The 15797-nt window shown below is 59.0% G+C and overlaps 1 protein-coding gene across 2 annotated transcripts; it reads left to right on the forward strand.

The window, feature by feature from the left end:
* Window positions 1-5117: 5117 nt before the first annotated feature.
* On the forward strand, window positions 5118-12661 carry LOC138821246 (cell surface glycoprotein MUC18-like). 2 transcript variants are annotated; one of them, XM_070013379.1, is made up of 16 exons: window positions 5118-5197; window positions 6663-6787; window positions 6884-7091; window positions 7170-7240; window positions 7331-7418; window positions 8764-8943; window positions 9040-9161; window positions 9257-9419; window positions 9517-9635; window positions 9711-9852; window positions 9996-10117; window positions 10228-10369; window positions 10461-10556; window positions 10741-10888; window positions 11197-11314; window positions 11797-12661. In XM_070013379.1, the coding sequence occupies exons 1-16, from the start codon at window positions 5131-5133 to the stop codon at window positions 11824-11826; spliced, it is 1941 nt and encodes a 646-aa protein (XP_069869480.1). In that variant the 5' UTR covers window positions 5118-5130; the 3' UTR covers window positions 11827-12661. The 2 variants fall into 2 exon arrangements, with proteins under 2 accessions (XP_069869480.1, XP_069869481.1); XM_070013380.1 differs by lacking the exon at window positions 11197-11314.
* Window positions 12662-15797: the final 3136 nt, after the last annotated feature.

Below are 15797 nucleotides of genomic sequence, written 5' to 3' on the forward strand. Positions count from 1 at the left end.
GCCACTTCTGGCTTTTTTCTTTTTACTTATGTGGTGCTGAGGAATCGAACCCAGGGCCTCAGGCATGCAAGGCAAGCGCTCTACCACTGAGCCACCTTCCCAGCCCCTCTATGAGACTTTTATCTCCAATAAATTACTCAGAAAAAGTGGGAAGTGGCACTGGGGCTTGAGCGCTAGAGAACTAGCCTTAAGCACAAAGAGGCTCAGGGACAGCTCCCAGGTCCTAAGATCAAGCCCCAGGGCCAGCAAAAAAAAAAAAAAAGTCAGTCTCAGAGACCCTGAGCCTAAGTTGTAAAAGTGATTAAGAGCAAATATAAATACCTATCTTTGCATAACTTTAAATCAGGCCTGCCTTAATAACATAAATACACCCCTGATGTCAAGACCTCAGTGTCTCAGCTGGGAATGTGGCTTAGTGGTAGAGCGCTTGCCTAGCATGCATGAAGACCTGGGTTCGATTCCTCCGTACCACATAAACAGAAAAAGCTGGAAGTGGCTCTGTGGCTCAAGTGGTAGGGTGCCAGCCTTGAGCAAAATCAGGGACAGTACCCAGGCCCTGTGTTCAAGCCCCAGGACTGGCAAAAAGCAAACAAACACCAAGAACAACAAAAAAAAAACCTGTGTCTCTCCCTTTGAGAGTACTCACACTCTGCTAGAGTGTGCATCTGCTTGTCTGCGTGCTCACTTTATAGAGCTCTACCAAGCTTCCTTACCATTATGATTTGTCCAGAAATTCTTATTCTGTGATTGAAGTCAAGGACCCTAAGTGAAGAGTCCCTTCCCCCTTCACAAACCCCCACCTGGGTCGGGTGGCGCGTCCCGATTTACAGACTGATGGTAGAGAAAGGCAGAGAAAGTTCATCTGAATCAAGGTAGCCATATAAGGAAGAAGAGATAAGGGGGTTCAGTGGCCCCAAGTGCATCTCGGGGACTCTCAGGGCCTTGGGAGTTGGGGGACCGCAGCGGAGGAGAGGGTTGGGGCGCGCAGAACAGGCAGGACAGGTGAACATGATTGCCATCACAGGTGTGCGAGGGCTTCTGGAGAAATCACCGAGCGGTGGCCCAGGGGGCCACCCACCCTCGTAAGGGATTTGGGGGGGTGGGGGTGGGAGATGATCCGTCCTGTGGGACTGGCTTTAATTTCGGGCTAGCTTCTGTCCCTTAGCGTAAAGATAGCTATGGCTCAGTCTGGTTGTTCCAAGGTGACTGCGGAGACTCAGGAGGAAAAAAGGATTAAGGAGACAAAGTTAGAGCCCGGGAGAAACAAGGAGGCGGCTGGGCCTCGCACACGCGCCCTTCCGGGAGACCCGGGACGTGGCCCAGGGGGGTTCCCACCGGCTCCTCCACTCCGCCCAGCTGCACCTCCCTCGGGGACAACTCCAAGTCCAACCAGCTCTCCGGGGACCCTCCTCCCCGGCTTGGGTGGTGGTATTTTGGGGAGCGGATGTGAAGTGCTCCCCAGGGGCGAGGTGTGAAGTTCCCGCATCCTAACCCGCCCCCAGCATCCTCCACTCCCCGAGTGAAGCCTGGGGGTGCGGGGAGGGGGGCAGGAAGAGGATGGGGTGAGGAACTGGAGGCCAGAGGGCTGGGGCCACAATCACAGCTCCCAGGAACCCGGAGCCCCGGGGGCTCCCGCCCTCGGGGGCAGCGCGCGCCAGCTCCCCGGCCCCACGCCGGGGACACACGGACTCGCCGCCGCGCGGGGAAGGGCTGGAGAGCCGGATCCGGGCTTCCGGAGAGCCGGGGTCCCCGCCCGGGTCCCCTCCCGCCCGCGCCCGCGGCCTGAGCATTTATGGTAATGTTTGGGTTGGTGCGCGCCGCCGGGTGCGCCGCCTCCCCCCGGCCTCGTGGGCCGGCCTGGGGGCCAGGGGCGCCCCGGGCCCCGCCGGGGCTCCGTGCGGCGGCCTGGGGCAGGTGGACCGGGATCGCCGGGGACCCCGGGACCCCGGGCTGCTCCGCGCGCTCGGCGGGGCTCCGGGGAGGTCGTGACCCTCCCCCGCCCGCTCCCCCCCTGGCTGGAGGGCGCCGCGCCCCCCGGTCACTCCTGATTCACCCACATCCTCTCCCCCCCCCCGCCCGCCCTTCCCGGCGGGGAAGCGGCCCGCGGCTCCCAGGGGAGGCCCCGGAATGCGCGGGGCCTGGGAACAGAACCCGCGGACCCTGGGAACGCCAGGCCGCGGGAATCCGTCTTCGGCCCCCCTCCCCGGGACGGGCCACCGGATGCCTGAGACCCCCCCCCCCAGCTCCCGACCAGAGCCCGTACCAGAGGAGGTCCCCACCCGCCCCTCCCCGCCTGCGCTCCACATAATCCTCCCCTTTGTGCCACTCGCCCTCCCCCGACCCCCTCCCCCTCCCCGGCACAATGGGGCCTTTGCCGCGCCTCCAGGGTGGAGATGAACTCAGGGCTTTTCCAAGCTTGGAAGCAGCCCCTCCCACCCCCGCCCGTGGGGTGCCGGGGACCCCCGGGCGGCCGCCCCTCCTTCCTCTCCCGCCCCGGTCAGGTGCGGAGGACGTGGGGGAGACAGTGACCTAACTTGGGGAGGCGCGGCTGTTTCCCCCCATTCAGCCTTCCACGCGTCGCCCACCCGGCCCCCGAGTTTCCGGCTTCCTGGCTCCGTGTCCTCCGCGACCTCGCCCTACTCCTACCCGTACTCACTCCTCAATAAAACCTCGGTCCGCTCCCCCACCGCACGTCCCCGGCCTCCTCTCCCAAGACCCGCCGGTCAGGGGGTTCCCCAGCCTCCACCGATGCCAAGACTGCCACCCCCCATCGCCGGGTCCCAGCTGCAAACACATCTTTATCCGCTTCCTTCCTCGGCCAGCCCGCCCTTTCCAGCAAGGGGGGCTGCTTCCTTGTCTCTATCGCCAGCACTATTCCTTCCCAAGTCTCCTTACAAGGAGTGGAAAGTGCCACCTCCCCGGAGGACTAGACCGGGGCCGCCACGCCATCCTGCCTCAGTTTCTCTGCCTGTGGTCAGACCTAAACCAGAGTGATACACCGGGAGCATTGTGCAGAGGGGAGAGGAGTTTCTTAGCTCTGGGGCGCCTGGGCCTACCCACGAGGGGAGGAAAGCAGGACGGGGATCCCCTCATCTCCCCTCCTGGAGGGAGATGGGGCAGGATTAGCACTCTGCCCCTTGCTCTGGCTTTGGCCTAAATCTGGCCCAGGCCAGATACGATTCCTGCCAGGTGGAAGGCCCATCTCTGCCGACCTCCATCTCCGCAGCCACCTCCTCCTCTCAGCGCTGGTCTCCCGGCCTGCGGGAAAGCCGGAAAGCCTGCTGCTGCTGCTGCTCTCGGCTGGTGTCTTGGAGGAATTGTTCCGTCCTCCAGCCTTGCCCTCTCTCCTGTCCTTCCGGCTCCATTCCCTCTGAGTCCCCTCCAAGGTCCTGACCCTTCTTTGGTGTGGAACCCCAACGTGCCCCCCCTCCCTAAGCTGCGTGCCCCCTGACCTCTCCCACCCACTCTCGGCCACGAGCGCTTCTCCAAGGGACAGACCCAGCGCTTGTGTGCCGGCCGGGAGGAGGGGCTGTCACCCTGGCCTTTAATCTTATTTCCCTTTCACTGCAGGGCCTCTTCCAACCCCCACCTGGCTTCTCTCTCCCGACGAAGGGCGGAAGAAGAATCCAGAACTGACTGTCCTTGGTGGTTAGCTGCCTTTGTTTTCAGGCCTCGGGAGAAGAGAATGATTAGTTAATGGTGTCTGGGGGAGGGGGGCGGGCGGCTGCGCGGTGCCCGGCTCCTGGCCTGCCAGCGCAGACAGCATCCTTCAGCCATTTCCTCGCCTGCCCCGCAGACAAGCAAGCTCACCGTTCCATCCTGCTCGGGGCCTGGGGCCAGAGTCTGTATGATGGCCGTGGGCAGTGGGAGAGCCCGGTACCCCGCTCGCTCTCTCCCACCAGGCCCCAAGGCCCTGGCCCGGGCCAGCTTGGCATCGTCTCTGGCTGGACGCTAATGGAGGAGGGGGAGGGGGTCAGCAAGGCTCTGAAAGAGAGGCTGGTGTGGTTTGCCAGTCATCTCTGCGTCATCCCAACACCACCCAGAGGGCGCTAGCAGATCACCTGGCCGGCTCTGCCTCGGTTTGCCTCCCCCACCCCCTGCGGCCCAGCAGAAAGGCTGTCCGAAGGGGTGACAGGCCTACACCCCCAAATCCAGGCCCCTATTTGACTCTGGTGAAAGAGCCGCAGGAGACGGCTGGGGTCTTTGTGAGGCGAGAGCTATGCACTTTGCTTTGGAGTCTCCATTCAAGAGGCCAGAAGACTCCAGAAGAAGCTGGGCTCGGGGAGGAGAGTGGCGGTAGAACCGCGCGCCCCTTGCCGTGCCGACCGGGCTCTGGGGCCGCGGGTGATCAGAGCCAGCGGCCAGCCCCAGTCGGTCAGGTAGGGGAAGCTGGGAACGGCCAACAGGTTTCTGCCCGTCCAGGTGGGGCCCGGCATCCTTTACGCTTGCGTCTCCTTTCCTCTCGCCACCCAGTGGGTGGAGGGGTCTGAGGCCAGGCCGAGTGAAGAGGGCCCGGGCGGGGACAGTGCCCACCTTGGGCTCGTGAATCGGGCCCTTCCCTCGCTGTTGGGGAGCGTGCGATGGAAGGGGAGCCCGGACGGCACCGTGTCCACCCTTCCGCAGACACCTCTGGGTCTGTGGGACCTGGCGCGCGGTCCGCCCCGAAGCCGCCAGGCCCCGGCCGCCGCCGCGGATCGATTGTTCTAGGAGTCCCGGGGGCGGAGGGGCCCGGCCGGGAGAGCCCCCCGGGACGCCCCCGACGCCGGCCGGCTGGAGCTGCGCGGGGCAGGGCGCTGCGGGGACGCCCGGCCCTGCCCTGCCCTGGGCGGACATCGGGGCCAGCTTCTCGCCGCGGCCTCGGCCGGTCCGCCCGGCTCCGACACACCTGTCACTGCCCGCTCAGCCTCGGCGCGCCCGGGGCCCGGGCGCCGACCGACCTCGGCCGCGCTCAGGGGCGCCGCGCCCCGGCCGGCGCTCGGGGCCCGCCCCCTCGGGCTGCGGGGCGGGCGCGGGGGGCTGCGCGGGGCGGGGCGGGGCGGCCGGCGCTCGGGGCCCCCTCCCCGCCCCCCTGACGTCAGCCCCCGGCGGCCGCGAGCTCTTCACTTGGCTCTCGCCCTCCGGCCGGGAAGCATGGGGTCGCTCCGGCTCGTCTGCGCCTGGGTGATCGTTGCCGGCTGTGGCTGGCGCTGCGCCTCGGGTGAGTTCGCCGGGGAACCCGCGTTCCGGACGGGCCCGGAGCGGAGCTGGAAGCGCGGTGGGACCCAGGCTCCCCGCGCGCCCCCCGCACAACTCCACTTTGCAGCGGGGATTCGAGTGTCCCGGGGCGCGGGAGCGGGAAGGGGTGGGGCCGAGCCCGGGGAGCTCTGGGCGGGAGGGGAGGTCCCGCGGGTGCTCATTCTGGGGGCGCCGAGGCTGCAGCCGCGGGGGGACGCGCAGCTCGACCGCACCCCCAAATCCGGGCACCCCGCGCCGCCTGTTGCTGGGAAAGGCAGCCTGGCTGGCCGGGTTGGGGGGGAGCCGGATCCCCCCACCCCGCCCCGGGCCGGGAGCCGGGCCTGGCGGGGCGTTGGCAGGCAGGCGGGGTCGCCGCGCGCCCGGGCGGGGCGGGGGGGAGCGGGTCACAGGTGGCCGAGACCCGGGGCGGAGCGGCTTTAGACTGAAGCACGAGTGCTCTGGCACCTCCGATCTCCTTTCTGGAACCGTCTAGCGGCCGGGTCCCTTGCCCCGCACGGGCCCCGTTGGTGCGTTACTTGTGGGCCTGGCCTGGCTCCCTCCGCCGGCCTTGCGCCCGGTGCCAGCCGCGTCCCCGGGGCGCCCGGCTCCCCGGCCTGCCGCCTGGCACGACCGGCCGGGTTTCTGGGGAAAGGGCGAAGCGCGCCCGCAGCCGCCAAGCCCGGCCCCGCCCTTCCCTGCTTTTCTGGCTCCCGGGGCAGTGGGGGATCCGAGGCGCCTGCGGGGGGCGGGCTCGCCACCTGCCCCCCTGGCCCCGCAGCCAGCCTGGGCCCGGGCCCGGCCAGATGGCGCTGAGTGACCTCACCGCCTCGCGGCGCGGGCGGCGTGCTGGCACTGCTGACGTCACTGCGCGCCGCCCGGCCCTGACCCCGACCCCCAACATGGGGGGTCTCCCGATGGTACACTGGCACACACACACACACACACACACACACACGCGCGCACGCACACACACACACACACACACAGAGCTGGGCGCTTCTGGCTGGAGTCGGCTCACTGAGTCTTCAGGGGAGGGGGGGAAGAAGAGTGATATCTTCCCTCGGGTGGGACACAAAGGGGCCTGTGTGCCCCAGCCTGGCACATGCCTTGCATTCCCACCCTCTGAGCTCACTCGGAGAGGAGGGGTCCAGGAGCCAAGGGGACTTCCTTTTGGACCACAGCCCATTTGCCCCTTTCTGTTTTTTGCCAGCCTTGTCTGGGAGCTGCTCATCTTGGCTCCAAGGACCAGGGATCCCCTGGGCTGGGACAGGGCTGTCCCCGGGTGTGTGGGGGGGCACAGCAGGGTGAGGTGGAGGGTGAGGGAGGACGGCCCTCTCCAGGCCCTCTGCGTGGCAGAGGAACAGCTGCAGTGATCCTGTGAGGGGAGGAGGTCAGGAAGCCCACCAGGGCTGACACAGCTGCTGGGGTGCCCCCTGCGTCCCCCCCAGGTGTGCCCGGAGAGGCCCAGCAGCCGGCACCCGAGCTGGTGGAAGTAGAAGTGGGCGGGACGGCCCTCCTGAAGTGTGGCCCACCCCATGCCCTGGGCAACCTCAGCCAGGTGGACTGGTTTTCTGTGAGTGCTTGGGCTTGGGAGGGTAGCAAGGGGTGGGGGTGGTGGAAGGTCTGCTCCAGGTACCCCAGGACCCTCCTCTCTCTCCTCTCCTTTCAGATCCACAAGGAAAAGCAAACAGCCATCTTCCATGTGCGCCAGGGCCAGGGCCAGAGCGCCCACGGAGAGTATGAGCACCGACTCAGCCTCCAGGGGCCAGGGGCGACCCTGGCCCTGCATCAGGTGACCCCCCACGATGACCGGGTCTTCCTGTGTCAGAGCAAGAGCCCTCGGCTCCAGGATCACCGCATCCAGCTCCGCGTCTACAGTGAGTGACCCCCCCTCCATTTCTCTCAGGGCAGTGCAGGCTGGGAGTTGTACCCTGACCACTTCCCTTCCCTTGTAGAAGCTCCAGAGGAGCCAACCATCCAGGCCAATGCCGTGGGCATCCCCGTGGACAGCACAGAGCCTGAGGAGGTGAGCTATGCCAGGGAGGCAGGGTGGCAAGCGGGGGCTGAGGAGCGTGGGGGGTGACAGGCAAGGAAATGCACACTCTGCCCTCCTTAGGTTGCTACCTGCGTGGGGAGGAACGGGTACCCTATTCCTCAAGTCATCTGGTACAAGAACGGTCGGCCTCTGAGGGAGGAGAAGAACCGTGAGTAGTATTTGCTGTGGACCACACATACCAGCTCTCATTTCCTTGAGTTTGTAGTAAAGAAAAAAAAAGTGGGCTGGGAATGTGGCTTAATAGTAGAGTGCTTACCTAGCATGCACAAAGCCCCAGGTTTGATTCCACAGTACCTCATAAACAGAAAAAGCCAGAAGTGGCACTGTGGCTCAAGTGGTAGAGTGCCAGCCTTGGGCAAAAGCAGCTCAGGGTCAGCACCCAGGCCCAGAGTTCAAGCCCCACAACCGGACCAAAAAAAAAAAAAAAGAAAAGCTAGGAGTTCCTTCTTCCTGGCCCAGATCCTCCTAGAGTAACCTCTGTTGTCAGTACTCTTTCAGGCTTATCTCCATGCACTTACTCGTGCATGCAAGAACCGTGGAGTTAGGTTTATCTCAGCAGTGGTTCTTAACCATGGGTGAGTTTGTACACCCACTCTCTCTAGAGATATTTGGCAGTGTCTAGAGGTGATGTAGATTGTCACAAGAACAGGGGCATCTGTGGGTAGAGGTCAAAGATGCTGCTAAATATCCCCAGTACACAGGATGGCCCTGCCACACTGAGTTAATTCTGGCCGGAAATATCAATAATGCTGAGGCTGAGAAACTGCCTGATCTGTGTGTGTGTGTGTGTGTGTGCGTGCGTGTGCGTGCATGTGCGCCCAATCGCGAGCGTGCAGTCTTTCCGGGTCAGTCTATTTAGGTATACCTGCTTATTTTGCTTACTGCTGAGTTTTCTGCTAGTGGTTCAGATCTCAAGTGCTTCTCATTTTTCTAGTCACTTTAGGTTCTTTGCAGGGGGTGCTAGGAATGGAATGCAGAACCAGGGACATGTTAACCACGTTCTGCCATTGAGCTACACCTCTGCCCACCCCTCATATTTTATTTTTCATCACTGAAGCATTACGGGGTACACATCATTGTACATTTTTTTTCTTTGTGCCAGTACTGGGACTTGAAATCAGGACCAGGACGCTGTCCCTTAGCTTTTTTGCTCAAGGCTGGTTCTCTTGTCACTTGAGTCACAACTCCACTTCTAGCTTTTTGGTGGTTCATTGAAGATAAGAATCCCACAGACTTTCCTGCCCCAGCTGGCTTCACACCATAATCCTAAAATCTCAGCCTCCTGAGTCACTGGGATTACAGGAATGAGCCGCCAGTGCCTGGCTCATTTTTTCCAGGATAGGCAGTGATCAGTAAAAGTGCTGAAGGATTGCCAGTTTGCATTTGACCCTGACCCTCTCTGCAGGGCAAGGGTCTTTCGGTGTCTCTGTCACCCCTCATGGAGACCATGGGATGAGCTGAGGCTGAGCCTTGTTCTCCTGCTCCCTGCCCAGGCGTGCAAATTCAGTCATCACAGATTGTGGAGTCGAACGGCTTATACACCTTGCAGAGTGTTCTGAAGGCTCAGCTGGTTAAGGAGGACAAAGACGCCCAGTTTTACTGTGAGCTCAGCTACCGGCTGCCTAGTGGGAACCACATGAAAGAATCGAAGGAAGTCACTGTCCCTGTTTTCTGTGAGTGCTCAAGTGCTCCTCCGCTCTGGGGGGTAGGGGTGGGGGGCTGCTGGCCCCCTGCTGATGAGCTGAGAGCCTCCCTCTCTGCCCACACAGACCCCGCTGAAAGAGTGTGGATGGAAGTTGAGCCCGTGGGGGTGCTGAAGGAAGGGGACCGCGTGGAGATCAGGTGTTTGGCAGATGGCAACCCCCAGCCCCACTTCAACATCAACAAGCAGGTATGGAAGTCTCTGCTGGGTATGGACAGGGTGCCGACCAGAGTTGCAGCCGGATGGCTGAGGGGTGCTCTGCTCACCCCCTCATGCTTTCCTAGAACCCCAGCACCAGGGAGATGGAGGAAGAGAAAACCTTGGACGATGGCATCCTGATCTTGGACCCCGCCCAGAAGCAGCACAGTGGGCTGTACGAATGTCAGGGCCTGGACTTGGACACCATGATACCACTGATGAGTGACCCCCAGGAGCTGCTGGTGAACTGTGAGGGGCTGGGGGCCCAGGACAGGAGGGCCTGGCTGGGGCAAGGGGGGGGCCGGGCCTCACCCTGCCCAGACTCTCATGACTGCTGTGCCCCCAGATGTGTCGGACATTCAGGTGAGTCCCGAAGCTCCTGAGGGCGTGGAAGGCAGCAGCCTGGAGCTGACGTGTGAGGCAGAGAGCAACAAGGACCTGGAGTTCCAGTGGCTGAGAGAAAAGGTATCCAGGTGGGTCTGGAGCTGGGGTGACGGTGGGTGGCTTGCTCCTCAGTTTCTGACCCGCCTCTCACTCTAGACCGGCCAGGTGTTGGAAAAGGGATCTGTGCTCCGGTTTCCCAACCTGAGACGGGAGGCCGCAGGAGGCTACCTCTGCATGGCGTCTGTCCCCAGTGTTCCTGGCCTGAACCGCACACAGCTGGTCAATGTGGCCGTTTTTGGTAAGGCCGTCTGGGCAGAGACCAGATCACCCCCGCAGTTGCATGGCTTTGGGGACCAAAAATCCAGCTGCTATTGTGGGCACACCAGAGGGGTGGAAGCAGGCTAGCTCAGTGGGCTGTCTCACGCTTCCTGACCCCTCAAGGGCCCCCATGGATGGCACTAAAGCAGAGGAAGGTGTGGGTGAGAGAGAATGCGACGGTCAGCCTGTCTTGTGAGGCCTCAGGACATCCTCAGCCTACCATCTTCTGGAATGTGAATGGCACGGTAAGCAGCCCAGCCCCCTTCCCCCTCCTCTGGTCAGTCAATCCTTGCCCAGGCCCTGTGGCCATAACCGGAGATCCTCCCCACCCCCTGAGCTGCCTCCTTCCTCGTAGGCAAGTCAACAAGAACAGGATCCACAGACAGTACTGAGCACCCTGAATGTCCTTGTGACCCCAGAGCTGCTGGCAACAGGCGCGGAATGCACAGCCTCCAACTCCCTGGGAATAAACACCACCCTCCTCGTCCTGGAGCTGGGTGAGGGCTGTCCCCCTGCAGCGGATGGCAGGGGCATTCCCAGGCCGGGACATTAACATGTGCTTCTAACAACCCATCCCTCTGCTCCCAGTCAGTTTAACCACCCTCACACCCGACTCCAACACAACCACTGGCCTCAGCACCACCATGGTCAGTCCTCATGCCAGAGCCAACAGCACCTCCACAGGTAAGCCGGGCCTGGCAAGAGAACTGTGCCAGGGCACCCTCTCTGCCCTGTGCCCGACGGGGGGTCGTGTGGAGGAAGGTGAGTAGCGGCTCCTCTGTCAGCTCTGGGCTTGGGGGGGTGGTGGCCGAGGCGGCGAGGTGGCAGCCTGAAGCACAGCGTGACCGGGACCGCCTCTGTGTGACAGAGAAAAAGCTGCCAGAGCCCGAGAGCAAGGGCGTGGTCATCGTGGCCGTGATCGTGTGCATCCTGGTCCTGGCCGTGCTGGGCGCTGTCCTCTACTTCTTCTACAAGAAGGGCAAGCTGCCCTGCGGGCGGTCAGGCAAACAAGAGATGTAAGCCTGGTTCTCAGCCCTCATCCTCTCCCCGACCTCCTGTGCTTCTTGCTGCCTTCTCGGGACCTGCCCTTGCCCGCCCAGTGTCTGCTCGCCCTGCAGGAGCAGGAACGGGACCCTGGGGTGGGGCAGTCCCTGCTCCGCAACCCGCTGCCCCGCTTCCATCAAGCACGCCTTCTCATTTCCTTATCTGACATCCTCCCCAAAGCCGGCCCAGGGTACCAACGAGCCCATGCCCCCGTCCAGCGTCCTTCCCAACGCCCCCGCCCCGCCCCTGAGTTGCCAACCTCTCACCTCCCTCCTCCCAGCACGCTGCCCCAGTCTCGTAAGAGCGAATTTGTAGTTGAAGTTAAGTCAGATAAGCTCCCAGAAGAGATGGGCCTTCTACAGGGCAGCAGCGGAGACAAGAGGGCTCCAGGCGACCAGGTAGGAGGTGCTTCCTGTGGCCACTGCCTGACACGTCTTCAGGGACTGGGGGTGACAAGGGCTAACGGGGCTCCTCCTCTGAACACTAACTCTTTCTTGTCTTTCCTCCTTGGTTGGAGATGGGGAGCAGGCCCATCTTCAGTCCTTAATACTACTGACACATGCAGGGCAAGGCAATGTCACAGGGACCCCAGAGGTCGGCTAAGTAGAGTCCCCATCTTACCACTGTACCTTTTCCTAGCCAGGGCCTGTGGCGCCAGCCACCAAGTGTACAGTGTGACTTCCGCTTCTTCATGCAGATGCAAAGGCGGGGGGGGGTCTGTCCTCCCTTGCCCTGCCCCCAACCCTGCTTCTTTCCTCCAGACTCCTACACTCAGGTTCATCAGCTTCCGCCTTTCTTCCCTCCTCAGTGCTCACACCGCGAATTCTGCCCGTCCCCCACGCATGTTCTCCTCTTAATTCTCCTCTCTACCCGTTTTCAGGGAGAGAAATACATCGATCTGAGGCATTAGCCCCCGAGGTCACTCAGCTTCGTCCCTACCTGGAAGGTTTCCAGCTCCCTGCTCACTCTTCTCCCCAGCCGACACCCGCAAAAGGGAACACTGAGAGCACCCCTGCTCCAGCTCACCTGCAGCTGCTCCGGAGGAGCGGGCTGGGGCAACACCGTCTGGGGAAGGACCGCACTCCGCCCTGCAGGCTCTCAGGGTCCAGTCCACCTGCATCGAGTGCTGACCATCCCGGCCAGGGCTTCAGTCCCCAGGACTGGAGAGGAGGCTCTGTTTTCTCCTTACACATGCTATGGCTGTCAACCTGTGTCCTGTCTGACAGCAGCGGGCTAGGGTGGTGCCTCTGAGCTGGTGTTCCGAGCAGCACTGCTCACCCCGGCTCGAGTACCCTGCAGAGTTGCTCTTACTTCTCCATCGGCCCCCTTTTTTGTCTTTGGACAGAAGCCAGGAGCTGGCATCATTGCTTCCAAGGTGCATCCCTGCCCTGCGGTGAAGTTGGGCACAGCTTTCGAGGGATATATCCAGCCCCTTGGGGTCATGAGGCAGCAGACGGGACAAAGATGGCTCCCAAGTGACTTCCTCATGTATCGAAACCAGTCACAGGGTCACCAAATTTCTATAAAGCGAATGGGCTCAGACCCTTCAAGAGCCCAAATGGGAGAATGATACCTGGATAAAAAACAGGCCTGGCTTAGAGCTTTGGAGGTGTTACATGTACGTGTGTGTGAATGTGTATGTGTGTGTGTTTTTGCTAGGTTGTAAATTTGCAAAGCGCTTCCTTTTTATAAATATATGTGTGTATATATATGTATATGGAAAATAAAGCTTAATTACCCCAGAAGCCTGCCATTGCTCTCCATTTGTCACCTTGGGGGCCTCTGGAACTTAACTACTTTCAAGGCAACTGCTGATGAGGTATGCCTTTGAAGTGGGGGGAGTTCCCACTTTTTTTTTTTTTGGTCAGTAGTGGGGCCTGAACTCTGGGCCTGGGCGCTGTCCCTCAGCTCTTCAGCTCAAGGTTAGCGCTCTACCTCTTGAGCTGCAGAGCCATTCCCGGCTTCTTCCTCTTAGGTGGTGCTGAGGTATCGAACCCAGGATCTCATGCATGCAAGGCAAGCACTCTACCTACCACTGAGCCACCTTCCCAGCCTGGGGGTTCCCCACTTTTGAGCAAATGGTTTCAGTTCTGGAGCAGACAGGGCAGTTCCTTTAGGTCTCAGTGCACTTAGGATAAGTGCCCCCTCTTGGTGGGGTGGGGCAGGCTGCTGGCCAGGGCCGATGGCCCCCTTCCCAGGGATCTGTTAGCTGGCACTGCAGCACCCACCAAGACCTTCCACCCTACAACTGCCCTATGCATCTCGCTCAGTTCCATATGCGCCACAACTCAAGTCTGCTACAACAAAAGAAAGTTTATTTAAAAATACTTTTTTTTACAGACACAGGTGCTTTGAAAAAGCTCTTTAGTTAACTTGTGTATGGAAATGAAAAAAATTAATAAATAACATTAGTATAACAGACCTCTAAACATTAATACATTGGCAAAACAAAATGGACTTAAGATGAAAATGAATCTTAAAGCTCTGCTATTCTCTGTAAGAATATTTACCTTCTGTTTTTCTTATTCTTTACAGGTGAGAATGATTAAATACTGCTAATATAAATTTTTTTATATTAATGACACATTTTTAAAATAGTCCATGAGTATCTCATCTAAGTGTCTGTTTTATTTTCTTCTTAACACTGATGTACAAATTGGGACTCTTCTTCCTGGAGAAAACATCAAGTTCTCTCTAGCCCCACCCAGGCCAAGAATTTCAAAATCTTGAATAAGGAGGACCTTAAAAAAAAAAAAGTGTTTCTACCTCTTAATTCTTTATTAGTTAAAGGCAGGAAGAACCAAGGGGAGGGGAAGAAATAAGTAAAATGTCGCTGTATAGAAAACACTTTCTGACAGGCTTCTGGTATGGGTCCCTTGCTCGCCCCCCCGCCCTGGGGAAAACCAGACCCTGTAGAGGGTACCCATTGCTTAATGCTTTAAGTCTGAAACCATCGAATGGAAGGAAAGCCAAGTCTGAGGAGAGGCAGGAGGTTGAGGCTGGCTCAAGATCTAGCAAAAACAAAAAGACAACAGAACGTACTATCCTCTCCCACTTGGGAGAGTACACCCTACATTTCGGTACAAGGCTGGGGTACCTGGAGGGGTCCATACCTGAAGGTTGTAGAATATTCTCCTGGAAGAGACAAAGCTTCCAGCCTGCTAACTAAGCTAATTGGAACCAGTCAAATGACCCCAGGGTACAATGCTGTTCTTTGCCAATAAAGCCTAATGGCCGGGAAAGGGCACCACAGACATAGCGTCCCTGTGTGCCACCTCTCCAACCACAGAGGGACTCCTTGCTGTCCCCGTGACACTAGGGCTAGGAGACTCAAGGTAGAGGAGCTCAGACTCTGGAATTTCCATATTAAGTCCTAAAATGCAGCCTGGGATACAGTGCTGCCTTAGAAAGGCACAAAACATTTGGTTTCTTTTTTTTTTCAGTGTGCTAAAAATTGTTTTGTTTTGAATAAAGGAAAAAGATATATAAGGTTAAAAATCTCAAGTCACCACAGCCAGAAAGCAGATGTAGGAGGCACCTCCCAGCCGCCATGTCACCCACATTTCAGCAGAAGTCAGACCAAGACCTCATGAGCAGTGAGAAGGGGAGGTCAGGAGGCAGCTGGCCCGCTGGACAGCAGGAGGGGCTGTGGGTGAGGAGCGGGGCAGACTCCTTGGTAGACTGGCCGTCTCTTTACTTTCAAGACAGCCACTGCACCGCCACCCTCAGCACCACAGGGCCAGAGGGAGAGGGAGAAGGGAAACACACCGGCACTCGCACCCCCGCCCACCCACCTCGGCCTGTGCGGGAGGCTGTGTAAGGCCAAGGAGCTGTGTGTGTAGCGCACTGAACAACTCTATTCTCTGGCCTCTCACTTGGTTCAGGGAAGAAGGAAAACATTCCAGGCAATGTGGAAGCCCGTCTCAAGTGCAGTGGTAGGAGTGAATCAGTAATACAGGAACCGGTAGTGAGAACTCCGCTGATTTGTTCTACTGCCAGATGGGTAGGGAATCTGAGGTTGGCTTTCCACATTGGCTCTGGACAAATACAGGGAGTGGTCAGCTACATGTTTCTCAAGCATTATACCAGGAAAGAGGCTGCAATATCTCCAAACAGCTGTTAGTCAGGGCTGGCCTTCCATCTGGCACTGAAGGTACGGAGCTTGCTCTTCCTTGTCCCTATTTCCCCTTGTCTCACTCTTTGTGCTACTTTCTGGAACCAAGAAATATTAGTACTTCCCTTTGGAACCAACCCAGATTCCCTGGGACACTGTGAAGGCACATGGCACTACTGTCCCTCTGCTCCTTGAACTCAGGAGCTTACACTAGGACTATCAAAGTCTGATGACCTGCCCTTCTATGTGCCTCAATGTGTATCTTTGGATTATTGTAAGTTACTTCTGTGTATACCAAATGACTCTAGTAGTTTAAAAAAGGTATAAGCAAGGCGGTATAAAATGCCCACAACTCAGGACAGGCTCTAGGATGTGATAAATAAGATCCAAAGATCCAGGCAAGCAGTAGTTAAAAAAAAAAAAAAAAAAAAAGCCAAAATAAAACGAAGTCAGAAAAACAAACACTTCCATGATATAGGGCCAAGAAAGGGCAGCAGGTGAACAAGGGAGATCTAAATATTCTTTCTAAAGTGCTCACTGCAAGAGCTCTAGTCACACGGGAATGGTGAGTGTCCCGACTATTACCTCTCTTGTCACTGGCTCTAGCGAGGCTAATTTCTGTGGTGCTGAAAAGCATCACCTCAGAGCTCCCTCCTACACAGAAAGATGAGAGGGAGAAGGGAATGCAGGACACAGATCAAGGCTCACAGACGAACATGGATTTTAGCAAGAAAACCTGAAGAGAGACAAGAAGCTTAAGGAGTGGC

The sequence above is a fragment of the Dipodomys merriami genome, unplaced genomic scaffold, assembly GCF_024711535.1.
Source record: "Dipodomys merriami isolate MVZ:Mamm:240054 unplaced genomic scaffold, mDipMer1.0.p SCAF_900, whole genome shotgun sequence".
Classification (NCBI taxonomy): domain Eukaryota; kingdom Metazoa; phylum Chordata; class Mammalia; order Rodentia; family Heteromyidae; genus Dipodomys; species Dipodomys merriami.

What these genes read in the sequence shown, in the direction of transcription:
- LOC138821246 (XM_070013379.1), top strand. Translation starts at nt 5,131, where the DNA reads ATGGGGTCGCTCCGGCTCGTCTGCGCCTGGGTGATCGTTGCCGGCTGT. An exon ending in GCCAGGTGGACTGGTTTTCT is followed by an intron (nt 6,788 to 6,883) that starts GTGAGTGCTTGG and finishes CTCTCCTTTCAG; the next exon opens with ATCCACAAGGAAAAGCAAAC. An exon ending in TCCAGTGGCTGAGAGAAAAG is followed by an intron (nt 9,636 to 9,710) that starts GTATCCAGGTGG and finishes CTCTCACTCTAG; the next exon opens with ACCGGCCAGGTGTTGGAAAA.